Consider the following 21412-nt stretch of genomic DNA (forward strand, 5'->3'; position numbering starts at 1 on the left):
AATGCAGTTGCTCTACTGCTGAGTAGAGAGACTATCCTGTGGCGAGGACATTGCTTCGGGAAGGTATGGCAACATCGCCTTGCCAAAGTAGCCGAGCAAGGCGAACTGACTGCGGTAGAGAGTGTCGGGCCAGCGCAAGAGAATGAGAGGAAGATAGACTCTCTCTATCGACTATCCCACGTTTGAGCTGGCATCTCAAAGGGTCGGTCCATCGTCCCCATTTGCGGCGAAGTTGCCTGCGGTGAGCCCATGTTATATCCCAGGGTCGCACCAACATTGGGAGAATTGGAGCTCACGACGGTTTGAGTCTATCGGTCAATGTATTAGCACACATTTGTCTTCAAAAAACAGTAACGAACATGACTAGAGGTCACAGGGGCTGAGACGTACATCGCTTCCTTGACTCGATAGCCACTGATTTACACTCGCGGTCGTTCCGTTCATTTTCTCACTCCCATTCAATTCGCTGCGTGCTTCTGTCGGTGACATCGCCGTCCAATGAGAGTGGCGGTCCGCGGCTGAGCCTGCGTTCTGGGCGGCGTTGCCGTCGCCCATCATTGGCGTAGTCATAGTGGGCTGGCCATGCTCACCTGCGGCTCCAGGGATATTCCTGCGGCGCCGGCTGCGGTAGAAGAGTAATGCGAGTCCGCCAACAATAAGAATAAGACCAAGGACCCCGCCTACCACACCGCCGACAATGGGCCCGATATTTTTGTTGTTGCTGCTGCTATCTTTGGATGCCGAGGCTGAACTGGTTGTTGCGCCAGCAGTGGAAGTGCTTACAATGATAGAGCTGGTGGATGATGCCGTGGCAGTTGCCACTGGATCACAGGACGCCTTGAGCGCGTAGCCACCACCTTGGTTTTCAAAGTTCGTTCGGATTGCTGGAGCCATCTTGAACTGAGATCGCTTGTAGTCCCCAATCACGTAGTTCATGGTCATGAAAGGAATTCCCCAGTTTAGGACGTAACCATCATTAGAAGCGTTGAAAAGCGTAGCGATTTGGTAGGTGTTGTCGATGACTGTGTATTGGCCGTCGTCATTGTACCCTCGAGGGTAATAGAACAGTTCCTCTGCAGGGATGGTCGTTTTATATCCATTTTGCAGCGTGACGACTAGTTGGCCAGTCGGCACAGCAGTGGATGGGTATGATAGGTACGAGGCGTTGAGAAGGATGCCGTTGGTCGCTTTTTGGAAGTTCTCCCACACATTCTGTGGCACATTCAGCGAACGTTCGGAGGGTTGAAGGTTGACCTGAAGAGATTCAGACGAGTTGGAGAAGAGACTTGTCGAGCCCGTTTCGTCTTCATAGGCAAGGCTGGTGATAATGACACACATCTCGCACTGCTCCAAAGAGTTGAAAGTCGTCAAGGTGCCGTTGATCCGGGTAGTGTCGTAGCCGCCAACAACCAGAGAACCGTCGACGGGATTGGCGGTAGAGCGAGAGCCGGTCCAAAGCCCAAAGACGGTGGATGGTACAGCGCCGCTCTCCATAGCGACCCGCAAAAAGTCCGAGCTGGATCCAAGAGGCATGACGCCTTGGCCACCATAGCCAGGTTCATCGTAGCTGGCAGGAAACCCATCGACAGAAGCATTTCCAAAGGTTAAGACGTCGTTGAAGTAGACAAAGGACAACTGATTGGGGTTTCCCTCGTCAGTGCCGTTCCATTGACCTTCCGCAACCTGGAGAAAGCTTTTTGAAGTTGAATAGTCGAAGACACCACCGAATTGGCCGATACACGAGTCATTGTACTGAGGCGCGCACTGTGCTTTGTTCACGACGTATAGGTTGTCGTCGGCGGTACTTGGCCTGAGGGAAACTATCTGAGGTGGAGTTCCCATCGAGACCTGAATTCCCCTGCTGATGGCCTGTTGATCGGTAGTGACGGTGACATTGGACCAAGACAGAAACATCGGAGGGGCTCCATTCTGGCAGAGCGACATTGTGCTCAAAGGTTCGTGGAATTAGCCACGTCTGTGGCAGGTTCTATCTGTCAGTGGTTCGATGAGGTCTTTGGAAAGAACTCTCGTTCTCTCCAGGAAATGGAAGCTACTGGCCACCGATTCACGGAATCTGAGATTGAAAGATTTGTGGGAGTGAGGAAGCGAAAGAGATTTGAGGCACGGACACGGCCATGCGAGGTCTCTCTGCACGTTATCCGATCGGCGAAGCGGCTCAATTCAGCCCAACTGCTCCTGAAATTGCGTTTTGCGCGCCTTATGCACTGTTATTGCCTTGGCGGTTTAGCAAGGTTTGGCTCACGCGAGGCCCAACCACGTTTTCTGGGATTCACAGGGTTGAGTACGAGGTAGGTGATCAGCCTATCCACTTACCTCACTGCCTCAGCACGAGTAGCGGCCCGACAGGATGTTGAAAGCAGCACCCACAGTGCGTATGCCTGTTTTCACCGTGCCCGAAGATTTGGTGAGATCGCTGATATGGAATCATTCTGAGCTCTGGCTGGATTCGGTCATGTTATGGTTGACCGATCTTGTCCAAATGGTCTGAGCCGGTGCGTTTGAGAAGGTCAAGGTTAGTGGGTCTTTAGCCTGGCAAGTAAGGTCTTGACAAATTAATCGACAGAGTAAGATGTGATGGTGCTTAAAACGGCATGGCTGTGCGGCTCTTCAGATATAGTGCCACCACCCGGTAGACCGCTGTACCTCGTATCGTGACCAATTCTGAAGCAGAAAAAGCGTCTTCCGACAAGACCGATCACAGCCATTTCAAGAAAAAATCGTAGCAGAGGCCGAGGGAGTAACATCCTCCGAATTGTTCGGATACGGATATTTTGGAAAAGCAAATCCCAAAGAGTACAGTAACGGCTTCAGTGGCAGGTCAGAAAAGGGGCATTTCAGCCACATGGCAACATGGTGTCGTGCCCTAGAGAAGCCCATTTCCCTGAAACAAAGGCCGCAGACGTTAGCCAAGACATATCACTGCGAACGGGCCAAAGCTTAGTTTAGTGGTAACGCAAAGAGCAGGGAACCAAGGGCGTGAACAACAGAGGTCGCCGGCGAGGTCGATGAAGTTGCCCCAGAGTTTGACCCCTTTCTCGTCTCCTCACAACTTGGCATGGCTCGAAAGAGATTGGGCGAACTGTTGATCCTGGGCCATGCTCGCTTACCATCCCTGCTTAGCGGGGAACTAATGGTGCTTCCAAGATCTTGTTTCGGCTTGACGGTATTGGCTCGCCGTAGATAGAAATTGGCCCTTCAGCCAGTTCATGGGATGTGTGACAGAGCATTAATGTGCATGGCTGAGCAGAGGCATAGATTCGCAATGGGCCGCCGGTGACAAAGCTCAGAAGTCTCAAGAGGCATTGGAGTCGACTTTTCATAACCAACAACGAGTACTATTGATTTCGCAGTCGCCATGGGTAAATTTGTCCAGAGAGGATGCTCGCAAACCAAGCGCAAAGCACGTCGTGGGTAAGTCGCCCAGTTATTGTCGTCACGCAGACAGTTGCTGCATGAACTTCCAGAGCTAGAAATATCCTCATCAACCTACTTCTGAATGTAAGTTGGTACGTAAACCTCGGTATTTTTCAGCACCTCCTCTTGGTTTGGACAGACCGGTCCAGAGTGTTGCGGAAATGAGTCAAAACACAAACAAAGGATCTGTCGTTTGATCTCGGAGGCAGCTTGGGGGAGCAATCGATGCATTTCCCACGTCCCGCTGTGGTGCATCTCTTTAAGTGCAGGATTGAATGACTGAAGGTAAGTGAAGGCAGACAGTGTGGAACTTCAAAGGAGAAGATGGATGTGTTGGGAGAAAATTGGCACAAAGGGGAGAATGGGCACTGACTGGAAGAGGTCGCGGTAAAGCGCCGGTATAGAATGGCCTCCGCAGTCACCACCACTCCATGCACCGAGACATCTTTCTCTCAGATGAGTCGCAACTGTGCCCAAATCCTTCGAAATTCACGTCTTCTCAACCACTCATGAGTGACAGCATCCTCCTTTGCCGGTCAAGCGCGGGTCCGGTAGCGCTATGGTCGGCAGTGACTGGAAGTGACTATGGTCCGGCAGACTGTCACTCTATCATCACCATCACCAGTACAAATACCTAGGTACGGAATCATCGTCTCCGACTTTACCGTTATCACTGTCAACTGTCATCGGAAGATGCAATCAACATTGGGCGCCTACCTCAGGATATAAACTCCTCATGGTTGATGGTTGATGGTTGACGGTTGGCGCATTGCACTCTTCGTCCCTCCTTCTGCTGATCGATCTCGCTGCAACAATTACAGCTCTACCAATCATCAAGTCATCTCTTTATATCATAAATTACCAGAGTTCCAGCTGCGACAAAGCTCTCTCGACCTCAGCCAAAACATGGACCGAGCCACCCCTCGCTCTAATCCAAACTACGACGTCTACTTCTCCGACGAAAAGATCAAGACAGTGGTGGAAAGATGTCTTCCTTTTGTCAAGCGCGAGCACATGGTCATCGAGCACCTGCCGTCAGGAAAGTCCTTCAACAACCGGATCTACTTTATGAATCTCACCGAGCCAGTTCGCACTCTCCGACCAGAGTGGAACGGAAATGAAGTCGAAGTGACAAAAACAACCACCGAGGTTCAGTCCTCTTTTCTGGTGCTCAAGATAGCCGGCCATCCCTTTGGACGAAACAAAGTCCAGAACGAGGTAGCCTGCCTTCTCCTCCTGGAAAAGCACTGTCCATCCATCCCGGCGCCAAAATTGCTCGCTTGGTCCGACGATGGCAAGAGGGTCAGGACACCTCAATATCCCCGCGGTTTCAGAGACACGGAACCAAAGAACATTCCAGTGCTGGCGATCAAAGAGGACGGGACCCCGATTGAGGATGCTCGCAAGGACACCGAGGGACAAGGCTGGATTCTGATGACGCGCGAACCAGGAAGGCCGATCAATCCAAATGACTTGATGGGTGATGCCGGGGATGAGTTGATGCGTCAAATCGCTGTACATGTGGCTACATGGCGGAAGAACATGCCCCCAGCAAAGGCGGTAGGCAATTTGCGAATTGTTGGGAGCAACTCCACTCCCCAGCCTGCAGCCGTTCTTTTCGACAAAGCCATTCTACCAGGGTTCGAGGTTCATATTGATGGGTTGATAACCAACAATTGTCCACCATCTCCCTTGACCACTTCAGAGAAGTATCATGCCTTCGTGCTCAAAAACTCACTGAAGCGGCTCAAGGATGGGAAGCTGTACAATCACACCTCGGACGAGGTCCACGAGTTGGTGAAGCGCATGGCTGACAACACTCTCCCCAAGCTCCCCTTGTTTCGCTATGGAATTGAGCCCATGGTGTTCACACACGATGATCTTTCGACCCGCAACGTCCTCGTCTCGCCCGACGGATCGGGCAACGTCAAGCTCTCGGCCATCATCGACTTCGAGTTTGCGGGCTTTTTCCCCAAGGAAGAGGAATTCGCCATGAACATGCAAAATGACCAGGAGGAGTGGCCAATCAAAAAGTACGCCGTGTTCTTGTCCGAGTTGAAGAATCGCGAAGCCTTGCCGGAAAACTTGACGCAAAAGATCCCACCGCCATCGTCGGTCGGAAATGCCGTGGACAAGTGTTTCGAGTTTGGGACGGCCGAGTTCCACCAAGCTGTGCTTCTCCTGCGCACCACGATCAACACTGCGCCCTGGTGGATCAAGGAAGAGAACGGGTATAACGAGGAGCAGTTGCAGGCGGAGATGGAGGCTGCCAAAGCCAGAGTCGAGAAAGCCATCAAGTTGTTGGAAGAGATGGTGCCGGCTGAGGAACGTGAAAAGCGCAGCCGAAGGCGAACCAACAGCACGCGAGCGTGAAAGTGGCCCAACCCGGGAATACCGATCACGACGCTTGTCGCACACGCATACGGAGAGTGAGGAGAGAGAGATGGCGGGTAAAGAAGAGTCCGGAGCGAAGAAGAGGGTGGTTGGTTGGGGTATCAAAGGATAATTGACTGGCGCATGGGCGGCGGGATCTGCTTGACATCAGAGACTCATGTACGAAGGATCTAGTCTCCCAATGACCTGTCATAGTCGGCTGGACATATGCAGACAAGGCTGTACAGATGTGGCAGCAACACTCACTGACTAGAAAGGTCATCATCATCGTGCACAAAGATGCCATGGCTTTTCTTGTAGCTAGATACCATCACAGCTACGTAAATGCATACACCTGCGAGCACGGGAAGCTGGCCAACTATGTAGGCTGGCTTGCACTGAGAGCATAGCATTCGTTAGATTTGAATCAAAAGGTCCACACAATGAACGGATGGAGTCAAGCGATTCCGGACTTGTCTTGTCCTCTTCCTTGCGCCGCTATAATATTCGACATTCTACGGGCCTAATTAGGTGAGCACCTTCTCGACCCTCCAGCCCGTCTTGCTCTTCACATCCATGACCTGCCTGACTTTTGCCGGCGGGAGGGGCCAGCCCAGAGCACCGCCAACACTGGCGCGCAACTCAACCGTAACCCAACACTCCCTCCGTCTCGGCGATCCGGGCATCTCCTCGATCTTGGTCTTGGGGACGGGTTTGCCGTAGTTCACCAGGGCCGTGTCGCGAGCAATGTACGCCAGCTGAGCAGCAGTGACGGGCGTGAGGGGGAACATTCTCGTCTTGGGGATCGCGTGCGAAGAGGATGATGCGCTGGTGATGGTGTGGGTCTGGGAACGCTGTAGGTGGCTGTAACAGATATACTCGGGCAGGTCTTTGATGTTTGCCCTTGCGAGGACGGATGATGGGTGGATAAACACGGCTTTCTCGTTCAGTGGGGCAGACGGGGACTCGTGCAGAGGGACCAGCGGGAGGTAAGGCACGTCGATCGGCCGGCGCGGTTTTATGGGAATGTCGGATGGGGGTTGCGGCGCCTTATCGTAGCGGATGGCGATTTGGTCAATGTAACCCGAGGCGACGATTGTGTTGATTTTTGTGGCTACTTTGCTCAACGAGGAGACTTTGGTCGTTTTTCGGGCCTTGGAGATCGTTTCAGTGGTGATTGTGTTGCGATGGTTCATGCGCACCAGATGGTCCAGCTGATCACGCAGTTGGGCGATTTCTGCCATGGCTTTGGGCCGCAGGAAGAGAGACTTGCACAGGGCCTCTCTGCTGGCCGGAGAGCTGCTGTCGAGATATAGAGACACAGCGGTAAGAAGCTTCATTGCGTCCGAGGTTTTGTCGTTTTTGCTCAGCGTGGCCCGGGCACGGCCATACTCTTGTCGGAGCTTCTCGCGGCGGTCGTCTTCCTGTTGCTTCTCGATCGTGTATACTCCTTTCTCTCCCTCCTCGTCTTCGTTATCTTGTTGACGAACGGCTGCCGTGGTCTTGTCATCGTTGAGATTGAGTTGCGCTTCTGTGACAAAGATCTCCGGTACCGCGAGAGCGGAGACGAGTGCGAGAATTTGCCAAAGCAAGTCTGGCTCGGCTACACTCGCTGCCAGGATCTTACCGAGGCGAGGCGACAGCGGATACATGGACAATTGTCTTCCCAAGTCCGTGATCGAACCGCTACTCGTCAGGGCTCCAAGGTTCCTCAACAATTGCTCTGCCTTGTTCAGAGTCTGGGCAGCCGGTGGCGTCGGGAACGGGAATTCAGCGATCGGTCGTGGATAGGCGAACCCCTTCAATTGCAGCACCACACTCTCGGCGGGTGCCCTTAGAATTTCGGGCTCTGCATGATCGGGAAAGAATTGCTCATATACTGCTGATGAGTAGAGCCGCCAACAGTGGCCTGGCCCTGTACGTCCCGCACGGCCGGCACGCTGCTGCGCGCTGGCTTTGCTGATATAGTCGATTTCGAAGCTCTGCACGCCCGTGTCAAGATTGTACTTTCGTTCCTTGCTGCGACCAGTGTCAAAAACGTAGCGTATACCGGGAATGGTCAGACTCGTTTCGGCTACGTTGGTTGCAAGAACAATCAGTCGTGCCCCGGGAGGCGGGGGTTCAAAAACCTTTAGTTGTTCGGCGGTGGGCAGTTGCGAGTAGAGCGGGAGAATATGAACAGATGTGTATGGGTCCATTGGTTTCGAATGTACCCGAATTTGAGAAGCCGTTGTCTCATCTTCCTCTTGGTCCTCATCATCTGAAATATCAAACTCCTTCTCTTCCGCTTCATCTTCTGAGTGCGTCAAAATCTCCATCTCAAAATCGTCCTGTTCGTCGTCCACTTTCACAGCGCTCAATTCGAAGTCCTCAACTTCAAGTGGTGCTTCACATGCAGCGATTTCTACTCGAGGTGCGTTCGTCCGGCCCCTGCTGTCATTCCCCCGGGCCAGGAGAGCATTCAGTCGGTTGCCGACCTGCTTGATTTCGTTCTGACCAGTTAGGAAAACAAGGATGCTGCCTCTAGGAAGTTTCCGGTGAGCACGTCTGACCTTTTCGATCACTTCTTCCACGTAATCTGCTCGTGACCTTAGCGCAAAGTGTGTTGTTACACGATGTTGGCGTCCCTCAGCTTCAACTATGGGCGGTCGCAGGGACGCTGAGAAGAGCTTCTCGTGGAGAAAATCACCAATGTTGAGTGTAGCAGACATGATGACCAATTTGAGGGGAGTCGGATTCGGATTGAATTGGTTCTTCTGCATCCGCGCTGGAACAATTTTGCTAAGCATTCCAATCAGTATGTCAGTGTTGACGCTCCTCTCGTGGGCCTCGTCGACGACAATCGCGGAATATTTCCTCAACAGCAAATCCTCGGAGAGCTCGCGCAACAAGATGCCGTCGGTCATGAACTTGACAGCGGTGTTCGACGAGACGTTGCTGTCGAACCTGATCTGATATGCCACTTTGTGCCCATGTTCTCCCAGCTCAGTACTCACCCGCTTCGCCATGCTGACTGCAGCAACACGACGAGGCTGGGTGATTCCAATCATGCCTGGAGTTGGTCCATCCGGTGACCCGTAGCCGGCTTCGAAGAGAAATTGTGGTATCTGTGTGGTTTTCCCGCTGCCGGTGTCACCTTTGATGATCACTACCGGGTTATTGTGAATGGCTTCCATAATTTCCTGTTCACGTTGGAGAATCGGCAGTTGGGATCGAGCTTGTTGTATATCTTCGGGCCGACTGACATGCACAGCGTACGCTTTTCGATTGGGTACAGGATTTGGCACCAGAGTTGCTGCAGGTGGTTCTCTAGATTGAGCCTCTGATTTTGTGGCAGGTTTGGGTACAGGTAATAGTTGTCCTTCGCCCGGTGTGTAAGATGGTGTATGCCCCATGGATCGATTTAGTTGCTGGGTTGCCCATGCTTTGAAGGCTGAGTTCCTGGGTTTTATTTTGTCACCGTCATCCTCCTCGTGGGCCTCGGACGTATCTGTATCGTCTTCTCCATCTGAGGCGTCCTCTGAATCGCTCGACGAGTTAGGGGTCCCGGAACTCGACCCTTCTTCTTCGTTGTCTGAGTCCCCTCCCTCTGAATCTTGTTCATTTATACTTGGCTCAGAATCGAAGCCTTCCCATGGCAACTCCAGTAGAACCTCGTCTCGGGGTCGGATCCGTTTATTGCTCCTTCTAGACTGTATGATGGGCAATCCATTTTCGTCTAGTGCCAATGGCTGGGCAAGACCGCTTCCCTGTGCCCGCTGAGGCCCATGCGGTATTGGAGGCTCTTCCAGCCTTTTCTCTTCATCAAACGCTTCCTTGTGCTCGGTCTCGAAGGAGGCCTCGCTGTCTAAGTCGGAGTCATCCTGCACCTGTGGGATCTTCTGTGTTTGGCGCTTTGACTTTGGCCCTGTGTCGCTCAGGAAATCGCCAAACGTGCGTTTCCCCAAATTACCGGAGCTCTTTGCGACAACAGCCTCATATTTCTCCTTCTCTTGCTCTAATTTCCGCAACAAGTCCAACGTCTCGTCCTTCCTCAACTTGTTCTCAATGTACTTGTCCAATCTCTTCTGCTTTTTACTTGAGATATGCGGTTGCTGAGCTCTCAATTCTTCTCTCAACTTCTGCTTCTTTGCCTCTCTCTCCGCCTTGCTTTGCGGGACTATGATTTCTTGGTTGGACTGCGGCGGGGGGGCGTTTGCCAAAGACGGTCCAGCTTGCGCCTGTTGGCGGGCGAGCACTTTGTGCTTCCGTTGGCGGGGGACGAAGCGAGGCATTAAGATCACGAGCCTTCAGCTCTGGACGCCATGAACACTCTTCTCGTCTAAGCAGGTCGCAAAATCCTGCGCATCGCGGGAAATGTGTCGGTGCATGGAAATTATCCTGGAAAACCCGGCAGAAAATGTTTGGCGGTGACGCATTAATTCGAGGCGGTGAGACGCTCGATTGTGGTCACGTGGACTCTTTCAACATCAGGCTTTCCAAGGTTAAAACTCCAGTTGACACTTCCATTTCATAGCCTTTGGAGACCAGGACTCTTTCTGGAGGAGCATGGGCTTACCTCAAGACTACGGTATGGCGGATTTGGACGACACAAAGGTTACAATCCCTTTTCCTGCGCCTACGAAGCAAGTGGCAGGAGAGGTTAATGGGGTGAAAACCGATGTCATGTGCGTCTCGTTTGCGGACAAGATCATGATCACAATAACGCAGGGCGGAAAGTTGGGCCAGTGGGTACGTATGCCTCAAGGTGTGTCCAGAGATCTTCTGGGTTATGTGTTGATATACGTACAAGGTTACGGTGCCACTCCTGAGCGACAACCCTACGCATTCGGACCCTTATTTCCAAACAGGCCGAACTGGAGACGACTCCTTACTTCCATCGATTCGCTTTTCGCCGCGAACACTGCTAGGTGCCGGTGGTTCTGAGCGTGAAGCCATGGGCCAACTGTACGCTTCGCAAATTGCTGACGCAATCGTCACCAAGACACCCGACGAAAGTCGGGCTCTCATGCTTGGACTTGGTCTCGCCAAAGTCGAACTCGAGCGGGATGTCTTTCTGCAAATTGTTGACCTAGTTCTATCAGTTCTCTGAGGCCTTGCCATCGGGATCCCCGGCTCCAACGGCGTCAATCAGACAAGGCGATCTAGCATGCCAAATCCGTCTTTCCAGCGAACCGCCTGGCACCTCTGACGACTTTGTCGTGCTTTGCGTCCGACGACGGCTGATCTCTTCAACGGACGCGTTGATCTCATACTCTCCGTCAGCAAGCGCAATGATTCCTAGTTCGGCCACACAAATACTGCCAGGCTCAACGGCGGGGTACAGGGCACGTTGGAGCACACCGGTCCAGATAAACCGCTTCGTCAGGTCCAGGGCGATGTTATGAGGTTGGTGGCGGAGGGCAGGCTGGAGACGAAGGAGTAGGCGCAGTGACTCTCGGCTGTGGTTGTGAATTGTGGCCGTAAGGGTGGCGAATACCTCGGTCTGGACGACGAAATGTGATTTCCCGATCTGTCTCACGGCCGTATCTCCAAGGCCACCTGCTTGAGATTGTTCGTGTGGTTTGACAGCGAACTCAATCTCGACGTGGTCGATCTTAAGTGCATCCACCATCCGTGGACTCAATCTGACACCTTTTCTCAGATCGATATCGCCATGTCTACCTGAGCCCTCTTCCCGCCACGTGCCTCGTAGGCATTTGAGAAGCTCTTCACGGTACCAGAAGGACTCTCGGCTTGCTGCTTCTGCTTCTGCACTCAGCTTCGAGGTCGTTACCACAAATTGCTTCTGTGCCTCCAGGTTCGGGATTGGAGCATGAGGATCCTGAATGAACAGCCGAGGCACTAGCAAGACCACCCGACTGACGTGGCCAGGTTGCAGTGTCTCAGTGACCGAATACGCATCCTCCCAGAGCTGATCGTCGGGAGCGGATTCTGATTTCCACTTCCGAGCTTGAAGTTCAATGTGAAGAGGCTGTGGCCAGACGTTTCGTAGATCCAGCGACAACATGCAATATTGACTTGCATCACGTTGAGACTTGAGCCAACTGGATAACATGGATACGCCTGACATCCTGCTTAGATCATTGTCATTTACCTCTCTTGATTTGTCTGCAATCGAGCCGGAACTCCAGCTGAAGTCATTGTGAATCGGGAGGATATTACATCGTGGTATCTCCACGCAGCCGTTGACCGTGACAGAGATGGGGAACCGGACTTGTCGAGTGTAGAAAGTGCCTTTCACTTCTGATGACGGTGACCCAAGATACGCATAGTCTGCTTGTACAGCAGCACTCACAAGGCCTGCTCGACCAAAGATTGTCACTTTGTATGCAATGCTCCGGCCAGGCTCTAAGATTTTGGAGGAGTTCTCGTCGCGCTGATCTGTGATATCCACAGCTGGATGTACCGTGAGCTGGTTCTGGATTTCGTACATTTCGGCAGGGCTAAGGTCTTTGTTCGTAAGAGCCTCTTGGAGCCTTGTAGCAACGGAGTCCTCTGCAGTGACAAGGACGAAATCAGCGGGTACGACCTGGCTTTCGTTGACTAGCGTGAGGTCGAAAACGCGCTGTTCTCCCTCTAGGAGCATGATGGCTGGATCATTCAAGCTGCTCGATCTGGCAACAAGTTGAGGCTGAGAGCCGATGACCTGGAGCTTCAAGGGGGTCGCTCCTGGGAGACTCAGTGGGAAGTTCACACTCAGCAGGGACCCATTGTTTTCATCAGCCTGCACTCTGCTGGGCCTGACTTTTCGAACGGCATTCTGCTTCGCGATGACTGGAAGTTTCCAATCATCGCGGAAAGTGAGGAAGTCCTGTTCATAGCAGTTGCGCACGGTTGCTCTGCAACCGATGATCTGCAAATCACCGCTTCCTGTCGGGATGCCACTGAGTGTGAAGATCTGTGTCGAGAAGGGGCCCAGCACGATGCTGTGACGCGAGGGAGTGAAATCACACCCTTCGCTCAACAGACTGATTTCTTCGATTTCAATTTCCACTTCGAGCGGATTCTGCAGAAGGACGGTGAACGTAGCTAGTTCCCCTGCGACTAGAACTGGAGCTGCGGCGACGGATTTGTCTTTGGAGAAAGGATTGTATATAAAAGGATCACGCACTGTTTCGACAAGTCCACTCCCACGAATGGTGAGGTCGCTAGGCTTGTGTGCATTTAGCTTCGCGAAAGTTCCTTGTTCAAAAACCTGAATATCCCGGACGAGAAAATCATCCCAAAATTCAGCACGGGAGCCATGTGCCCCTAATCGCGAAGCCGCTGAGACAGCGCGTTTCACACTGTCGAGAAGGCGTACTTGGTCCTCTGCTGGGACCAATGGAACCAGATCAGCTGGATATTTTGGCATAGTGATCATTTGTTTTGCATCGCGCAAAATGTTCGACGTGAAATGAAGTCCAGCCGGGACATCGGGCAACGCCTCACAGACCGCCACACACGTTCGCAGCATTTCTAGTTTCAGCATGACATCTCCAGAACTGTGCTCGATAGCCCACATTTTCAGTCTATCGTGGATGGTATTGAGATCAGCAGGTATCCTCTGCCCTGCTCGGGGTACCGGTGGCAGAGGCACCCCATAAGCCCCGGCCGCCAGGTTCAGCATAGTTCTTGTGCCAACCATCATCTCAGGGAGAATGCCCAAAAGTGCAGTGTTCAGAGGTGGAAGTCCAGCGGCAGGATGGATACCGGCCTCGGAAGCACCAATCTTCCTCGCCTCAATCAGTTTCGGGACAAATTGTTGCATTAGCTGCTTGAGATAGAAGGCGTGTTTGCGGTCTAATCCCAACATTGACAGGCTGGAGGCGACTGCAACCAAAATACTCGTGTGGTGCGACGGATTCCTGCTCGATTGAGCTTCTTGAAGCGTCTCGATCAGGATATTGGCAAGCCCAGCTTTGGAAATAGCAACAGGTTCTCCACTAGTGTGTACGGAGTTGTCGAACGGAACACTGTCACCCGTCACAATCTGATTTAAACCTTGTTTGTTCAGCACACCTCCAGCACGCTTCACGTAAATCAGGATGTTGACAAGTCTGACGCGACATTCCCTCAAAATGTCTTGCAAAGATCCGCCCAGGTCCAAATTAGCCACCTTGGCGTAGAGTTCAAGAACATTCTCAACCAGTGGCGGTAGCAATTGGGCCAATATCTTCAATGAGTCGCCTGATTTTGGTGCAACCTCAGCTTGATACACTCCGCTTCTGTTTGGCAGAGAGCGACAAACTTGCGGCACATCGAAACTCAGTTCGGACCAAGATAGAAGAAGCATGCAGACAAGAAGGTGCTCAAGAGCCTTTGCATGCCACAGATGGTCATGACCACTTTGCGCGACAGCAGCTCCCTCAGCGAGACAGCTCATTGCCTCAGTCCAGTAGCCTCGTTGAAGCCAAAACATGCCTCGAATGACGTTGAATCGTCCCCTCGACGTATCGCTCTAGACACATTTAGCAGACGCCTATATGTGACGTCAGGATCTAAATACCTGCTGCTCTGAACCATTGGAAGCCGGCACCAGGCTTGGAGACCTCGTGGATACGGGAGTCGAGTTCCTATCTGTCGGTACTGGGGATGTGCCGGTGCGTCGAGGAGTTTGAGAATTTGCACCAGGCACCATACTGATTGGCTGGTCTTTGAAGTCATTGACAATGTGTTCGATGCCGTCCTGTAGTTGCCCTGATATAATGGTCACGATCGCACGAGCAGCATTGTCAATATCAGCCTTGGGCATGCTCAGAATGTCATCGCCAAGAGGTTTGGAAGGTTCTGCGCCGCAATAAATGAGTCGACGAACGACCAGTCCAGGACTTGAGGGCAGCTGCTCTTCGAAACGGGCTCTGATAGAGTCAAGCGTGGTAGATATATCGCCCTGGGCCTGGCCATTTGCTTCCGGGGAAGCGACAGACACATTTGCGACTCTTTCGCCATCAATCAGTCCCAGAAGTACTTGGCACCGCGTGTTCGTCTCGAAAGGGAAAAGATGCGGTCGGCCTATCTCTTGATTTGCTGAGATGTCGTAAAAGATACAGCCATTTCCTGCACGGGAGGTGTCTACCGCTACCGGTCAGGATGAGTTCTCCGCCCGTGTGAGCGGCTATTTGTGCGTACCTTCAGGAGAGGGAGACGAGCCCAGGACTCCACGCTGGACGGTTGCAGCATTCTGCAAAGATTTGATGAATTCCTGGAAACGATCTGGCGTTACCGGCCCTGCTGGGACACATAACACGTTGACCCGTGCAACAGCTGTGGGTAGGAAGGGGTGGTAGCCCATGATGACATGGTGGCTATGATCGGATCAGATAGGCTTTCAAGTGCCTCGATGAGACATTAGATGGAATGAAGAGTTCAGGATCCAATAATTCAGCCCTTTGTAGAACTAATGCGGGGAGAAAGAGGGTATATCAAACACTTCCAGGAGGTGTTGTATGGAGATGCAGAACGGCGGAGATGACACCAAACGAGGTTGATAGGCTTAGGTAAGCGACTGGCCTTGCCATGGGCACCCATTCGGGCCCCCTAATCATAATGGGTCCCACCCCTCGCTCCTTAACGTCCTCCCCCAACGTCTCCTCTAATGGCTCCGGCGGCTTCTCGGGCCACGTCGCGGTTTACATGGGCAGCTGCCTGCGGCTCATTATTAGGCGGGACTCGTAACCCCATCGACGTCAGCCTTGTTGCAGCCTCGCGATAGACATTCTGCCCTCCTGCATGAGTCGTTCAACAACTCAGCCACTCTTTGTTTCTCCTTTCTTCTTTGCCTCTTCCACCTATCCTCCCTCTGCATTGCTCATTCGCACCAGTAATCCTATCTCTTTTAGGCTATTTCCTAAAAGTTCATCTCCATGCAGGTCGACCATTCACGTCGATGATATTCCTCGCCACCAAGGCTTCTCAGCCTTAACCTCGAAGTCAATATTGTTGTCCCAACCCCGCCGCTTGTCCCTCTGGGCTTCCTCCTCTCAGAATAATCTGGCTGCACAGACAATCGAGAAACGCAGCGGCAAAATGGACTTCGACGCCCTTCGCGCGCGCACACTGCGCTCTGGTGCAGATGAGGAGGCAGTAACAGTCAATACAAGGGCTTTGATTGACAAAGTGCTGGCCAGGTACTCTGGAGAGTGGACTGTCTTGCGAGAGTTGCTACAGAACGCGGCAGACGCTTCAGCAACAAAGATCACTATCAAATTCGAGACACTCCCTTCAGCCACTGTTCCCGTGCCCACGGATCCCTCCCCGTCGAGTCTTTTGAAGCATACGGTTCTACATCATACTTTAAAGAGACTGGTTGTGACAAACAATGGCCAACCTTTCAGTGAGAATGACTGGAACAGGTTGAAGCGAATTGCAGAAGGAAATCCCGACGAGACAAAGATTGGTGCCTTTGGGGTGGGGTTTTATTCCACTTTCGCAGACTGCGAGAATCCTTTCGTCTCCTCGGGGAAGGAGGCAATGGCATTTTTCTGGAAGAATAACTCCTTATTCACGAGACGGTTACAGCTACCGGAATCCGAGACTTCGACAGACACCAACTTCGTCCTTGACTACCGGGACACCACCTCTCCAGTGCCTCCGTTACTTCCCTTGGCACAATTTCTAGCAAACAGTCTGACTTTTGTGGGACTGGAGAACATAGAGCTTTGGCTGGACGAATGGAATCTGCTTTCGCTGCAAAAGAAGACATCTCCAAGTTATGAGGTGGCGATCCCTCGTGATATTGAGCCCAAGACAAGTGAGGGCTTTATGAAAGTTACCAAAGTCTCAAAAGAGATTGCCCAGATCGATGGCCGTTGGATGGGCGTCATAGGCTGGAAGGCCACCAGGGATACGGCTCGGTCAATCGAGAAAGACTCCGCTCCCTCTCTTCGCAAATTCTTCTCACGGTTAGCAGGAACTGTGCAGGAAGAAAGCCAGGCAGAAGTCCGACCTGACCGCTCAGTTGAGGGAGATCTGTTGGCGACGAAAGTGTCTGCCACCGTCTTCCTTAACGTAAATACAGCCACCATCAAGACATTTACCCGCCAGAAATTCAATGAGGAGCTGGAGCGTGCAACCAAAAAGCCACCACCAAAGTTCACGAAACTCGCCATCCTGACGGCCCCCTATATCGAGGATGCCAGCCTTACCAAGGCGTCTGCTGCTGGTGATGTCTTTGGGACGGTCCTTCCAAGCAGAGGAGGTAAGATATTCATTGGCTTTCCGACGCATCAGACCACCGGTCTGAGCGCACATATTTCCGCACCTTCGGTCATTCCAACAGTCGAACGAGAATCTATCGATTTGAATGCCAGGTATGTGAGGACGTGGAACATGGAGATGCTTCGTGCAGCTGGTATTGTTTGCAGGATTGCATGGTCGTGTGAGATGCAAGAGCTCAAGGAAAAGACCCTGCGAGAAGCCAACGGCAAATCCAAGATTCGCATGGAGGAAGTCAATCCTTTCTTGGACGAGGCAATCACTACCTTCAAGAACTTCACCTTCAGAGAGTCAACTCCTTCAGCTTCGATCGGCCAGCTCCTTGAAGATGCTTTCTGGACATGCAGCAAGAAAGCATCCATCGAGGTGGTTTCCACATGTGGAGTGCTTCCCACTCACGACGTCCGGATAGCTCCGAAGGACATGAGCTTCATGGAAGGCATTCCGATCTTGCCTGAAAAGTTAGTGTCTGAAGCCAAAGTTTTGGTGTCTAAGCTGGTCGACTTCGGTCTCCTGACTGAAGTCACTGTAACCGACATCAAATCTGCACTCGAGTCGAGTCCTCTGACCACACCGCAAGTGTCCGAGTTTCTTGGTTGGCTCACAAAACAAGCAACCGGTGGAAAGCTTGACAAGTCTACGATATCAAGTCTGCTGGCTGTCGCCGTTGCTAACGATGACAGCCCCGAGGAGAATAGAAGTCCACTTCTTCAACTTGGAGAAATTCGTCATTTCCTGAACCCCAGCCGAACACCCGTCGATTTCCCGGTGCCACCCTCGGTGATGCCCTTCAAGTTCACAAAGAGCATGAGCAAACACGAGCTAGAGAGTCTTGGATGGGAGGAACTTCAATTGGTGACATGGGTACGCTGGCTCATCGCCCAATCTGGAAATCGTCAAGTCCTTTCCGAGAACCAAGACATCACGAAATCTGCAGAATTCAGCTCTCAGGTTCTGCCTCTCCTTTCCAAACAATGGGATTCGCTCAGTCAGACCTCGAAGTCGTCGCTAGTAGAATTACTCGTCAAGCATACAGTCATCCCTACGAAATTCGGGATGAGAAAACCTAGCGACGCTTATTTTCCAAGTGTCAAGCTATTCGATGATCTGGCGATTATCGAAGGCCTCGGAAATGTCAAGGATAAGTTCTTGCTGGCCCTGGGTGTCCGCAAGACAGTGGAGTTGGGTGTCGTGTTCGAGCGGCTTCTGGCATTGGAGCCCAAGACTGCCAAAAGCGTTGGCAGTGCGAAGCCGCAATGGAGTCACGTTGACCTGATCAAATACCTTGCCTCTGTAAAAGATGATATCCCGGGAGCTGACATACAAAAGCTCAGAAGTACCCCTATATGTCCCAGTCAACTCAAGGGCAGGGACGGAGGCGAGTCCACAGAGCGCTACAGAGTGAGCGACTTGTTCGAGCCACGACATGACCTGCGCGATCTCGGGCTGCCTGTTCTAGCTTGGCCTGGTCCCTATCGGAGCAATACTCCAGAGGGGAGGTTCTTGAACGCCCTCGGTCTTCGGACCACGCCTCTGGTCCCGGAACTCATCCAAATCATGGCGGAATCGGGCAAGAAAGGACCTAGCTACGATCTCGACCGCCGCGACAGAGCCCTGGCTTATTTCTTGTCTCATCATCACGCTTATGGCTATGGTCTATTCGATTATCAGAGCATCACGCTTCCTTTCTTGCCACTTGAGAACAAGCCCGGCCAGCTTGCTACTCCGACGCAGTGCTTTGCGAATGAAGGAGCTACTCTACTCGGCTTCGACACTCTGAAGCGCGATTGGATTCCCCACGCCGCAAAGTTCGGCGTTAGAGAGCATCCCCCCATGGATCTTTGCATCAATATCCTTGCCAAACGGCCGCCGGTCACGGCTCATGACGCTCGGACTATCTTCACCTATTTCGCAGGTCGGCTGGCAGAGATCAACAACCATAATATGTCGAGACTGAATGGTATGGATTTCATTCCCATCTTCGCCAAGAACAAGGAGAAGTCGGCTCCCAAACTCCACACGTCCCCTCGAAACTGTTTTCTGGGCGATAGTGACGCCTTTGGGGAGATCTTCCACTACGTCGATTTCGGTGCTGAAGCGAACTCGTTCCTCATCAAATGTGGTTCGAAGCAAGAGCCTTCTAAATTAGAGATTGCGCAGATCCTCGTGAAGGAGCCTGCGCGGATCTCTGCAACGTTCCGCAACGCTGAAAAGTACATGACTTTGCTTCGGAGTATGGCCGAAGCTGCCAAAACCCTGAAAAAGAACAAGGAGCTCTGGGCAGAGATGAAGAGAGCACCATTCCTCCTTGCAAGCAGGGAGCTTCCCCCTCCGGCATCCTCGGCAGAGAAACACCATGCCGACGACGCGGATAATCTTGACGAGGAAGAGGTCCAAGGTATCCGCGAATTCCAACTATGCAGTGCCGAAGATGCTATCATCATCGACGATTACATCAACTACAACCTGTTCAAGGCAGACATACTTGCAGCACCCCAGGAAGAAAGTCTCGAGGACTTTTACTTCGCTCTGGGTTCTCCCTTGCTTAGCTCTCTGGTCGAGGAGGCCGCGCGCCATGGCCCCCGAGCGCATGATCAGAAGCCGGCACAGAAGCTACAGAAACAGATCCTAGAGAGGTCGACACTGTTTCTACATGAACAACCGCCGGAAACCATCAAGCATGATGCAAAGTGGCTGGAAAAAAATCTGCAAGTCCAACTTGTCTCATCCATCTCATTGAGACGATCACTGCGAGGAAGAAATGTCAGTCACACCGAAAAGCGCACTGCTGTAATCACAGCGGTAAACAGAGAGTACACATTGTGGATCACAGGTGCAAAGCCTGACCTCTACCAAGTCAGCCAGGCTTTGGTCCACATCTTGCTAACAAGACCTAAGTTGCATTCTGCAATCACTCTCGAAATGCTACTGAAGACGGAGTTGCTCGATCTCCGCGCACGGGGCTTCAACGTCTCTCGCATTCTGCGACAGAAGGCGGCAGAAGCCCGGCTCGCTGAGAGCAAGAGACAACAGGAACTCGAGGAGCAACAGAAGAGGATTGAGGAGGAGGAAAAGGCCTGGCGAGCCTCTCAGGAACAAGCTGCAAACGGCAAAGCTGCACGGAATCACGTCCCAGGTGGATTCCCAGACTCACCGGACAGCAGAGCACTGACCGGCCCAGAACCCAGCCCCGCCGCTCCAGCCGGTAATGAAGATTTACGGAGACAAGGTCGTAATTTGTTTTCCAATCTTTCGCGTCAGCTCGGGCTTGGCAACAATCGTCACATTCAACAGATGCTGGGCCGCAATGACGATGAGCCTCCAGCTATCGCAAGCGGTGAGACGGCAGACCCACCTCCCCCCTATCAGTACAACCAGCAGAGTGGTCAGACTAAGTCGACCGGGTCGTCAGTCACCGCTCCTCACCAACTCCAGGAGAATCTGCTCAATGCCATCAAAAAGTCCCGCGCTCACAATTCCTCGGACTTGTTCAGTCGTGGGGAAACCAATGTTCTCCAAGAGACCAAATCCTACTGCGACGAGCACCCTGCCCATGATCTTACTTTTGTTGCTGAGATCAAGGACGGTATTCAGTGCTTTCTTTCCCCTTCTTCTGTGGGCAACTCTTCACAATTCCTCCAACACCACTCCGCTGGGTTGACTGCGTTTGCTCGTCTCCTGAAATCGGTGGGAGACGTGTTTTCCCTCAACCCACGCACGCTGAATATTTTCTTCGAGACCTCGGGGAAGACGATCGGCTTCAACAGAAACGGAAGCATCTTCTGTAATTATCGGTATTTTGAACAATTGCATGAGCGTAACATGGGAACAGTGGGGAAAGATGGGTACAGCGAGGCATTTGTCTACTGGTGGGTGATCTTGTGTCATGAACTGGCGCACAACCTTGTTGCGGATCATAGTTCTGATCACAGTTATTATACCGAGGGGTTTGTGGCACAGTACTTTACCAAGGTTGTCAAGATTTTAGGACAAGCCCAGGCACAGCAAAATGCCAGAACTGAGGCTCCTCTGGTCGAGATTTGAAGAGATGATTAGAAGGGCCCTCCGTTTGGGTGGATTTGTTGGGTTGGGTTGAGTGTCATCTGTTCTCACCAGCGCGAGGCTTTCTTGTTCTTTCTCAGTCGGTCAGAGCGATGAATTATTTGTTTGTTCTCGGCGCAGGAGGTAGACGACGGACACTCTGCTCCAAATACTGGATAGAAAAGAGGCTGGACCGATCGAGACGTGTCCTAAACCGTCGCGGACATCCACATGTAATTATAGATTATACACAAGACCAGAAGAGGCATGAGGAGCACGTATTTCTCTCCATCCATGCAAGAAAGACATGCATCCGTAGAGCATGGCCAGATAAATGACACCATTATGGCTTCTATCTTGGGAC

At 52.3% G+C, this 21412-nt stretch overlaps 5 protein-coding genes across 5 annotated transcripts; 2 read left to right on the forward strand and 3 right to left on the reverse strand.

The window, feature by feature from the left end:
- Positions 1 to 164: 164 nt before the first annotated feature.
- On the reverse strand, positions 165 to 1944 carry Z520_07504 (uncharacterized protein; the record flags this gene model as incomplete). The annotated part of the gene is made up of 2 exons (XM_016778001.1): positions 165 to 308; positions 391 to 1944. 2 exons carry the CDS (start codon positions 1942 to 1944, stop codon positions 165 to 167), a joined length of 1698 nt encoding a protein of 565 aa, XP_016630907.1.
- Positions 1945 to 4341: 2397 nt separating this feature from the next.
- Z520_07505 (uncharacterized protein) lies at positions 4342 to 5808 on the forward strand (the record flags this gene model as incomplete). The annotated part of the gene is made up of 1 exon (XM_016778002.1): positions 4342 to 5808. One exon carries the CDS (start codon positions 4342 to 4344, stop codon positions 5806 to 5808), a length of 1467 nt encoding a protein of 488 aa, XP_016630908.1.
- A 527-nt stretch (positions 5809 to 6335) lies between these two features.
- Z520_07506 (uncharacterized protein) lies at positions 6336 to 10082 on the reverse strand (the record flags this gene model as incomplete). Its single annotated transcript, XM_016778003.1, has 1 exon — positions 6336 to 10082. The coding sequence occupies one exon, from the start codon at positions 10080 to 10082 to the stop codon at positions 6336 to 6338; it is 3747 nt and encodes a 1248-aa protein (XP_016630909.1).
- An 806-nt stretch (positions 10083 to 10888) lies between these two features.
- On the reverse strand, positions 10889 to 15085 carry Z520_07507 (uncharacterized protein; the record flags this gene model as incomplete). The annotated part of the gene is made up of 3 exons (XM_016778004.1): positions 10889 to 14251; positions 14300 to 14871; positions 14923 to 15085. The coding sequence occupies 3 exons, from the start codon at positions 15083 to 15085 to the stop codon at positions 10889 to 10891; spliced, it is 4098 nt and encodes a 1365-aa protein (XP_016630910.1).
- A 734-nt stretch (positions 15086 to 15819) lies between these two features.
- On the forward strand, positions 15820 to 21051 carry Z520_07508 (uncharacterized protein; the record flags this gene model as incomplete). The annotated part of the gene is made up of 1 exon (XM_016778005.1): positions 15820 to 21051. The coding sequence occupies one exon, from the start codon at positions 15820 to 15822 to the stop codon at positions 21049 to 21051; it is 5232 nt and encodes a 1743-aa protein (XP_016630911.1).
- Positions 21052 to 21412: the final 361 nt, after the last annotated feature.

Source organism: Fonsecaea multimorphosa (assembly GCF_000836435.1).
Source record: "Fonsecaea multimorphosa CBS 102226 unplaced genomic scaffold supercont1.15, whole genome shotgun sequence".
Classification (NCBI taxonomy): domain Eukaryota; kingdom Fungi; phylum Ascomycota; class Eurotiomycetes; order Chaetothyriales; family Herpotrichiellaceae; genus Fonsecaea; species Fonsecaea multimorphosa.